The sequence below is a fragment of the Rhodamnia argentea genome, chromosome 5 (genome assembly GCF_020921035.1).
Source record: "Rhodamnia argentea isolate NSW1041297 chromosome 5, ASM2092103v1, whole genome shotgun sequence".
NCBI lineage: Eukaryota > Viridiplantae > Streptophyta > Magnoliopsida > Myrtales > Myrtaceae > Rhodamnia > Rhodamnia argentea.
Genome location: NC_063154.1, coordinates 29,579,942 through 29,590,635, shown reverse-complemented (window position 1 = coordinate 29,590,635; position 10,694 = coordinate 29,579,942). Strand labels below are relative to the sequence as shown.

The following is a 10,694-nucleotide window of genomic DNA, read 5'->3' as shown; positions in this document are numbered from 1 at the left end:
CAGATCGGACTTGATTGGGAACCAGTTACCCCTAATTAGAGTTGTCTTGAAACAATCAATTAACATACAAAAGGGTCGCCTAATTCATTCAGTAGACGAAATAATTGATAGCGATTAGAGATCTTGCCAACTATATGGTTAGGACTCACCCATTATGGTCGCGATCCTACGTTTGTATAGAGATAAAGAGTGTCTAACATCTAAAAATCAGTTCTTAAGTTCACAGCATTGATTTCTCAATCGGTTCATTCATGTATAACCTTAATTGGAACACTGTACAATCAAGCCTTGCCCATGCAAATTTCTATAAATGTTCTTTCAATTTTGTTTTCAATTGGCCATAAAACAATATAAACAAAACATAATGTTGATAGGCCAAAAGGCGAGGAATGCAAAAACCAAACGAATGGACTGCTTTCCGTGTACTGTTTTATTCTTACAAAAAGCTTTGGCACGTAAGACATAACAATGAGATGTTAGGAGAATCCATATGAACACTTCAGGTGAGTCGAGCAACCAGAACCCTTAAAGACGCGCCAAATCTGCGAAACTCTTGCCAAAATGGAAGTATAGAATCGAAGCTAGCACGAAATCATGAACAGAAAAGAGTTATCTTTTTATTGATTCGCCACTGCTGAATAAAGGAGGCATTATTAGGAATCCTGGATTCACATCGATGCTGCGAACACCGCCTAGAGTAACACAGACCCACGATCGCCTCAATTGAGGTGAATCTCGCGCTCGTCACCATTATTTAAGATGGAGACTTTGAACACAACATCATCCCTGTCAAAAAGCTAAAAAACGCAGGCATTTCCTACACGCAAATGAGCTTCTCTTGCAAACGCAGGCCACCCAGCAGAGAACAACAAGCGGGCGTCCCACTTATATCTTGAGAGATTCACTGCCCACGATCTGTCTGAATACGTAAGAGTTGCCGTTTTCTTGTTTTCTTCAATATGTTGCCGGACGAATTTGCCGGGAACACGCTGCACATGAGTAAACGTTTGAATAACCAGCGTATGCTATGTATGCTGAACGAAGGACAATATATTCGCGAGTTTCAGGAGCTTTAGCCAATAGTCTTAAGAGGCTCATGAAAGCCATCGATCTTAACCCGCAATGTAAAGCATTTTCAAACAAATTACAGAACATTAATTGCCATTTTAGGTTAGTACTCAATTCAAGTGACTGTCCATCCTTTGATGCGGAAAGTGATGGAGCAGCTTGTCGAGGATATCCAAGTGAATGGATAGTCCCGACATTATTACAGCCTTTACTTCTGTTTTTTCTTCCTTTTTTCCTGATTCCGCATTACTCCACCACTGGAATGCCCCGCGCTTACTCCAAGGAAACTAACTATTGTCATATGGTTCCCCATACAAACCAAATCAACCAAGGAAAACACTGAGGAAAGATTAGATAGAGATCGTAATCAAACTTGAGATATGGCAGTGATGGATTAGGCTCGAGATTATACCAATGTCCTAAAATGAGACCGTCGTATCACCATTTTGAAGAAGGGATGCTCCAAATCAAATTCGCTGGCTAACTCAGTAGTCCTGAGAGGCCTCGGAAGAGTAGGACCACGAAATACCGGCTCAGAATGGTTCATTCTGCATCTAGACCATTTGTTCCTGTCTGGCGACAAAATGAGAACTTTAAGAGACATTATTGCCGTGAATATTTCTTTAACCAACTATGAAGATCTTTAGCATAGAATTTGTGTCATGCCATAACCAGCCTAAAGTTCCACTTCGCACAATGTAAATCAAGTTTCTACCTGCACTGCTGATAACGTAGACTCTGAATACAATGTCATCTCTATCAATTAGCTCGAACACGCAGACATTTCCTACACGCAAGCGAGTTCCTCTCACAAATGCCATCCAACCAGAAGAGAATGCCGCTGCATTTGGATAGCTCCTAAGCTTCACCGGCCATGTTCTGTCTGAATGCGTAAGCGTTGCGAGTTCCTTCATTTTCCGGATGTGCTGTCTGATGAAACCACAAGGAACATTCTGCCCACACACATTTGAATAACCCGTGCTTTATAAGAAGGACTGGGGAAGCATTCCCTTATTCAAGAAAGCAAGCAAAATGTAGGCCGATATGGTAGTTTTAGCGACTCCATGAACAGTCTTTAACAGGAAAATAGTCAAAATGTCGAAGTCTCTGATCTTAGCATTAGCATGAGCGGTAGAGGATCTTTGCCTTTTTTAAACAAATGGGATATAACAGACCCAAGGAAAACGCTAAGTAGTTTCCTACAGAAATCCAATCAGCTTAGGAAAAAAGCCAAAATAGTAGTGAATTAAGCTCTCGATCTTACCAGTGTACCATGTCCAATATAAGATGGCCGGATCACCACCTTGAAAAGAGGATACTCTGAGTCAAATTCGCTGGCAAATTCAAAACTAGGAAGAGGACGCGAACTTGTCAGGCCACCATAATTCCGCTCAGGATGGCTCACTCTGCATCTAGAATGTCCGATCCCTTCTGTTCTTTGAAAAAAAGAAATATTTCTATGATGCCAGTTTGAACTTTTCATTGATTGATTTACTACCATGAACATATTTAACGCAGAATGGAGAAAATATCGTCATGGAAATCAAGATCTAGATAAGCTGACCAAACGAAAAATTCGCTTCTCTTCACCTTAGAAGTTGTAACTACTTAACCACAATAAGCACGATGGAAATCATAAAGTTATCAGTCAACATAAACAAGCTTATCAAAAAGTTCTCAAGTACTTGAAAAAGAACTAACAAAGGAGAGAGCTCTGTAAGAAGAAACAAGACTCATAAAATGACAAGACACACCTTCGAGATCTTGTGATGAGCAGCTTGGACTCGACTGAGAACATGGTGAATGAGGGGCCACCCTCACTTTTTAACGAGGAGTGCAATCCTCCGAATCTTCAAGTTCTACCACAACCTCCTTCTTCGGAGAGATAAATCCACTCCTGAGGTTCGATGTGCCGCTCGTCGAATAATCAATCTCCGAAGCACTCCTATCAAATATCATCACGTGAAAACTGGAGTTTCCTTCATATTTGAAAACTATGAGGTAACCATGACCAACGGAGTAATGCTGCATAAATTCTCGCCACCCTTTCCACAACCAAACCGTGCCGTCGTTAGGCTTTTCTACTCCAATTCTCCAAGTCGAGCTGCCCGGAACCTTGAGTAGCACCAAGCTTGAGAGATCCTTTCCATATCTCCCTAAGAATTTTTTCGGAATTCCCTATTAAGGAAAACTCAAAAGTTATAGGTCCGGGACTCGAATTCATCAAAATTAGATCGAAAGTGCAAGGGAGAAAAGGTAGAGCACCGAGCAAATTTTAAGTTCTGCAACACGGCGATGAAAGATCAGTTTGCACACAAGCACGGTTTCACCGGGCAACTAAGGATTGAATTCTAGTTATAGTTGCTTCATTTAACGAGTGTAAGGCTAGAGAGACCCAACACCTTTCTCCACACTATCCTTAGTCAACCAATCCTCAATTCCAAGTTAAAGAACTCATTTTTCATCTAGAATAATTCAAAATTGAACATTTTTTCTTCAGGGTTTTTGTTCTTTCCTTCTTTTCGCAAGAATCAAGAGGTTGATACAAAGCCAAATTCATAGAAAGATCTCCAGATTGTATGTACACAGCACGAGGGCGAAGGTTCTAAACCAAGACAGAAACTCTCGAGACATTGGAGCTGAATCATAAGAAACAGACTGTTTGGAAATGTGGGACTTACGAGCTTCCCAGATTGAAGGGTGTCGGAGAGAATGATCTTGAAGAAGTGAGGACTCTCAAGACGAGGTCCAGTCGCGACATCTAGCTCGGCACCTCCATTTTCTCTCGGCCGACGGCTACCGCAAGCCATGTACGGTAGTGTCACGGGGGTCACTGAAGGAGGAGGAGGAGGAGGCGGAGGTGGTTGGTGGTTGTTTGTGCGATTTGCCTTTGTTCCTTACGGAGATTGATAATGTTATTCTCGCCAAATGATAAAACCATATATTATTTTTTTTTTTTTGGTAAGGTAAGTGTGTATTGGACTTTTCAAAGGGCTAGGTACAAGAGAGAAACCCGGACACAAAAAACCAAGAACCATGGGTGACACCATGAGTGCGAGAGATGGTTCAAGGGTGAACCGGTTGCAAAATACATATGAACAAGAAGGCCGCATTAGCCTAAAGCAAACAACAAAAATAAGAAAGGAGAAGGCTAAACATGTAGCCCAAACAAAGGAGAAACCACGGAATAAAGGAACAAAGTGCTTAGGTACAAAAGAGCTCAAGACACCTAGGAACGTGATGCGATGGTGAACGATGTGTCGAGCATCAGCAGAAAAGAGCCACCAATAGTGGAAGGTGGAGACGACCAGCAGGAAGATATGATGGTAGCGTCAATTGGCTATGACCGGTCCGTGGAGAATCTCAGCGATCTTCAAAAATGGTGGTAGATAAACCCCAATTTATCTGTAGACTTCTATTGCAAGGGCTGCACGAATAGGGGCAATAGATACAGCTTTGTCTCTGATCATTCTGTTGAGATGCAGCATGATAGCCGGAGTAAAGAGTGGTTTATTACGGAAAATAATGTTATTGCGCTCTGTCCGGATGATATGGCATAAGGCTCCAAAAGAAAACCTAGCAATGCGATGCCAAAAGGATCGAGTACCTATCTGCAGTTTAGCCCACCGAATGTGATCCAGCCATGGCATGTTGCACCACGTCAAGTTACACCCGGATGCCCATTCCGCCGCAAGGGCGTGAGTAATGGGGCAAGCAAAGTAAAGATGGTTCACGTAGTCCGGTCTGCATCGACAAAAAGCACATGCACCCCTGTCAATCCTACGGTATTGGAGTAATAATACCCGAGTAGGTAGTTGATTGTGGGAAGCAAGCCACATTAGAAAGGCATGTCTTGGCGCAAATGCTTTGTCCCATATAAAGGAGTGCCAATGGGCGTGATGTCCTTGGATTCGAAGGAAGTCCCATGCGGAGGAAACTGTAAAATCCCCGGATGAGTGGGGTGTCCAGGAAATTTTATCCTCTTTATCCTCTACAAAGGTAGGTGAAGGCCCCAACCAATGAAGAATGCCGTCCAAGGTAGTAGAGGGAGACCACTCCACGCGGTAGAAATCCCGGACCGTCACCTCGCGGGGTATTCTAGAGCGGTAAATGTCACTAGCCGTGAAGTGTTTGTAAAGCGGTCCATTGCTGTGCCAATGATCAAACCAAAAGGATGTGGAATGACCATTACCTATTCTCCATCTGAATTGCAAGTAGAAATCCGACCGGAGATCTAGGATTTTCTTCCAAGCCCACGAACATATGGTAGGTCTGGTGGTTATCCAAAAATTGGAATTCTTGAGGAATGTGGAATGTATCCATTTGCACCATAACGATTCTTTGTCGATGAAAAGGATCCGGATGTGCTTGAGAGTGAGCGATGTGTTGCAATCCAGTAATCTACGAATGCCCAAGCCCCCCTCATCCTTGGGAAAGCAAACATCTCTCCAGGATACCTTAGCCCCTCCAACCCCTAAGTCCGGGCCCTTCCACAAGAATTGTCTGAGGATGGTCTCAATCCCATGCGGGATTGACTTTGGAAGGGTGAAAACCGAGGCCCAATATACATGTATAGAGTGCAAGACTGATTTTACCAATTGCAACCGCCCGGCGTAGGACAAATATCTTTGGGTCCAAGTCCGCACTCTAGACGTGACAGCATTTACTAGTGCAACACAATCAGTTTTTGCGATCCTTGAAGAGATAACCGGGACTCCTAGGTATCGAAACGGTAGTTTACCTTCTTGGAAGTGAAGGCACTGCTGGATCTGTTCCCGAAGGGTACTAGTGCCTCCCGAAATGTAGATTTCACTCTTCAAGTGATTCGGCTGCAGACCCGACCAACCGGAAAAGAGCTGAAGTCCTTCCTTCAATAATCCGATGGTGTCGAGGTTTCCTTCAGCTAATAAGAGTACATCATCGGCGAAGAATAGGTGTGATACCCTAGAAGATTTACAACGCCAATAATACTTGAATCCCGGTAGGGTAGTCTTGGCATGAATGATGCCCGAGAGAACTTCCATGATCAAGGTGAATAGATAAGGAGATAAAGGGTCTCCTTGGCGAATACCTCGGTTGCTTGAGAAAAATCCATGAGGCTCTCCATTGATGGCGACCGAGAACTTTGGCGTGGAAACACATTCCATGATGAGTTTGATTAGAAAGTCCGGGAACCGAAAAGCTTGAAGAACCATCTCGAGAAAGGCCCAATCCACCGTGTCATAGGCTTTGCGGAAATCCACCTTGATAGCACATTTGGGAAGGTATGGGGTATGGTGAAAGCCCGCAAATAACTCTTGCGCCAACATAATATTGTCGCTGATTCTTCTACCTTGAACAAACGCCGTTTGCGATGGGGAAATAATGGACGGCAATATAGTCGCTATCCGGTTGGCTAGAATCTTGGTGATGCATTTGTATATGGTGTTGCAACACGCAATAGGCCGGAAGTCATGCATATTCAAAGCATTTGGAGTTTTCGGTACCAAGCATAAGATTGTAGCATTTATCTCTTTGAGCAGATAAAACCATATATTATTTATTTCCTGAAAAGGCACAAATTGGTTACTCCCAATAGAAAATTCCAAACATCAATCCAGTCCGCGGTAAGGAGGCATATGAACTTATTGTTTAATCAAATATAGCCTCCATTACTCTATTTCCATAAATCAAGAATTCTCTAGAGAAAATCGTTACATGCCCAATGTCATGTAGAGTCATCTTATCAGATTACATGCCACACCCTCGATCGGGCTTCATTCCTAAAAAAATTCAAAACTTCAGTTCTAATCTCAAATCTATCTCTTTTTTTTTTTTTGTCGCGAAATATATCCTCAACTTTCACTTGATTCTCAAATCTATCGCGGTCGTCCAAGTCGCCATTAGTTATTCAAGGTGATGGCATTGCCACATCAGACAACATAAATTGTAAGGGAAACAAGAACTAAGAGAGAAAAGGAGAAAAAGAATTTTTTTGGGTCAAACAAAGAGAAAAAGAATTGAAAAAATACAAAACTAGGTCCATTTATATATACAAAAAATAACTTTTAGGAAAATATTTTTTGAACTTTCCGCGTTGAATTCACAAAAATAAAGTAGTCAAGAAAAACATTTTCAATCAATGAAAAAACACATTCAAAGAGGAAAATATTCCCACTCCCCTTCTCTTCCCCATGTTACTCTCCCCTGGCCCCTATTGCCGCATCCGATTGCTGCCTCTTCGAAGAAGACTTCGCAGCCCCGCCTTGTCCCATCAATCTCCAGCTCAAATTTTATAATTCGACTGCAAAAGCCAAAATCACGTTCTCGTACTCAAATCCGCCTCGACGACCCACCGATTCCGCTCAAATTAGGACGAATTCATAAGCTTTTAGCTCCAAGTTTGTAAAGCGGAAGGAAAAAACCTCCAAGAATTCAAATTTGGAAGCCGTGAGCTCGTGACGAAGCTCGAGATTCGCAACCGAGTTGTGATGAGAGAGAGCGACACCAAAAATAGTATGATCGAACACGAAGAGCAATTGCAGCTTACGAGCCAACGGATGAGGGATGAGGTCGCCGGCCTTGGGCATGCTTGTCCCTTTCTTCCGGCAAGCTACCGTCGTGGCCAGCGACCAACCAAGGAAAAGGGAAAAAGGAAAATAGAGAAGAAAGTAATAAATAATTCAAAATTTTTGATAAATTTCCCCTAGAAAATAAAATTAGATTTTCAATACCAAAGGGTGAAAAATATTTTACTAATTCATTTTTAAGTTTTAGCCAAACAATGAAAAATTTGTCATTTTCCATTCTCTCGAAAATATTGTCAGACAATGTCTCACTTTCAACGAAACAAACAAGCATGAGAGAGAGAGAGAGAGAGTGGCCATGCCCGCTCAAGCTCTAAGGTTCTAGCGGGCCACACATGCTCCAAGCTCCCGATCGTAGTGAGCACGAAACAGAGCTCATGCCGCTTGCTCGCGATTGCCATGGTCACCCCGATCACATGATGACGGAGCAGAGCACGCGAGCAAACAGAGATGGGGACAAGCAAGGGAGGAGAGAGAGGGACGACGACGGCCGAGCCATATGGCACTATTCACCTAAAAGCTCACAAGCTTGATTGACGCTCCGGCCATCCCACTAGAGGATAGTAAACAAAAACAGAGCTCTGTCCGCTTGCTTTCTCTGCTCGATCATCATGCTGAGTGGCCACGACCTCGGCGAGCTTCGTGGCTTGGAACTCCATCGCCCATAGCCGTAACGCCTTGAAAATTGGGCGACCGTAATAGTAAAATCTAGTCTATGGAACGACTAGAAAATTTAATTTGACGCCCAAGATTGGATATTAAGAAATTAGAAATCGGAAGTTGTAAATTTCCGGGATTGTTACTCAAATTGGAATAAATTCCGATTAAATGAGTAGTGGCATCCTAGAATTAGAAAATTTTATATTAATCCTCGTTCGGGCTAAATTGACTTGAGTTCGGATTAAATAACCCTCCGTCGGGTTTCCGGGCGCCCGAATTACCTAGGGTGTGAAATTACCAAAATACCCCCGGCCAAAGTGTGAAATTACAAAACTACCCCTAGGGCTTTATGAACTAGTGGACAAGACTATAAATTAGTGGGCCCCACCTTATCACTTCAGCCCTTGGTCAAAAATCTCCATAATTCTCTCTCTCTCTCTCTCTCTCTCTCTCTCTCACACACACGTTGGCCCCTTAACCGACTTCACCATCATCTTTTCTTCTCCTTCTTTCTTCATTTTCTGGTCACAACCCCTACTGTCCGAAGCTACCACCACATACTACAACTACCACAGAATACCACCGACACCACCGGGCCACCGTTGCGCCGCCGGAGTCGCCGGAAAATCGGCTGGAAAAAGCCCCAGCAGCTTGCTCTGTTTTCCGCCGGGCTGCTGCTGTTTCTGCTTCTCTGTCCTGTTCGGCCTTCCTCAGCCCAGCTCCGCCTTTCCCCGACCTCCACAGACTTCCTCCGACGCCGTCCAGCCACCACCAGGTCGAGTCGCAGCCGTGCCTCGCCGGAACAGCCACGAACAGCCGGTTCTGTCAGTGCCTACTCTGTTTTTCGCTGTTCTGCCCTGCACCGCCTGGAGCTGCTGCCGCTGCTGTTCCGCAGCCTTCTCCAGCCACCTCCGGCCACCAAACACTCCCCAAAACCCCCTCAAACTTTTTCCACCAGCCCCGCAACCTCCCGTCGCCGCCGGAGCCCCGAAACAGTCCCCAACCGCTTCCCCTGTTTCTGCTCCCCTGTACCCGCGAAAACTGCCTGCTGCAGCTTCTGTTGGCTGCTGCCGGCACTAGCTCCGGCCACCGAGTGCCACCACCGACCACCATCACCCTTCCCCGACCTCCTCGGACATCCACCGTCGACCCCGGAGCCAACCACCACCCTCCAATCCACGAAACAGCCCCGGATCCCCCTCAATTTCCCCTGTTTTTGGTCTGGGCAGCTCCATTTGGGCCTGAACAGTGTGCCTACGAGCTGGGCCGTGGCCCAAACCGACTTGGGCCGTGATCCAGGGTGTTGGGCCAAGTGATTGGGCCTTTTATTAGGCCCGTGGGCCAAGTGGATGAAGAGTTTAGACTCATTATCTGAGGTTTTGGGCCCACAATCCAATCAAGTTCGATTTTTGCACCGAAGGTTCACAAGGATCGCCGTCGCACTCGCCTCACCTATTTGACTGTGAGTTGATCTCTAATCCTTGGTTAAGACGCTAATTACGTTCGAATTTAGTTTAATTATATTTTTAGGGTGTTTAGGTAAATTAATTAGGGCCGATTTAGGGTAAAGCCTTTGTTTAGGCTAAATGGCCCCAATTAGTTAAGTTAGTTCGATTGTGGCTAATTGGAATTAAATTGGGTGACTTAATGATTGTCAATGATTGATCGTGAGCGAGCGATAGGCTAGAGACGAGCATATGATCGAATAGCAAGTCGGGATGGATTATTGCTAGATTAGATTGAATCTTGTTAAGTTGACGTATAAATTGGGATTAATTGGATCGAATATGTGTTATTGATTTGATTGATTGTGCTTGATCGATCGTCTATATCGATAATTTGATTAAATGCTTTGACCGATTGCCAATTGATTTGTCGACTATTAAGGGATGAACATTCTGTTTATATATGCAAAGTTTGGTAGATAATATGTGTATCTATGTGATCATATGTGGGTTCAAGTCGCATGTTTGGCATGAAATGGCCTGTGGCCGAGTCTATGAGCTTGCTCATACGGGTAAATGGCTAAATGTGAAAATGAGAGTTGAGTGGTATTCGACATGCTGGTGTGGCTATTTGATGGTTGGTCCGCCAATCATTGTCTTCTGATTGGCTGGATATCCTCGACAATCACTGTTCTTTGATTGAATCGGATGCACGACGGTCATTGTACTCTGACCGATCGGATGCCGGTCGCAGCTAGTGAAGGACCAAAGCCCTTATAGGGATTCCTGATAGATCCGTTCCGTGACGATCGGAATTACACGGACTATTAGATGCTGTAGCCGGAAGTAAGGGACGATGCCCGGTACTGCCGGAAAGAGCACCAACCGACTAGTGTGCCTGGGTGAATGGCCTTAACCATCAATAATTGGACAATGAGTGGTGTTTTGTGTGTGG

At 44.3% G+C, this 10,694-nt stretch overlaps 1 protein-coding gene and 1 pseudogene across 1 annotated transcript; one reads left to right on the top strand and one right to left on the bottom strand.

Annotated features, from left to right (window-relative positions):
* Positions 1-719: 719 nt before the first annotated feature.
* Positions 720-3,923, bottom strand: LOC115730238 (annotated as a pseudogene).
* Positions 3,924-4,313: 390 nt separating this feature from the next.
* Positions 4,314-9,588, top strand: LOC125315324 (extensin-like). Its single transcript, XM_048279775.1, has 2 exons — positions 4,314-4,394; positions 8,842-9,588. The coding sequence occupies exons 1-2, from the start codon at positions 4,314-4,316 to the stop codon at positions 9,586-9,588; spliced, it is 828 nt and encodes a 275-aa protein (XP_048135732.1).
* The last annotated feature ends 1,106 nt before the right edge of the window (positions 9,589-10,694 follow it).

Coding starts and splice junctions, on each gene's coding strand:
- LOC125315324 (XM_048279775.1), top strand. CDS start 4,314: ATGGTGAACGATGTGTCGAGCATCAGCAGAAAAGAGCCACCAATAGTG. Junction 4,395..8,841: donor ACCAGCAGGAAGATATGATG/GTAGCGTCAATT, acceptor TACTGTCCGAAG/CTACCACCACATACTACAAC.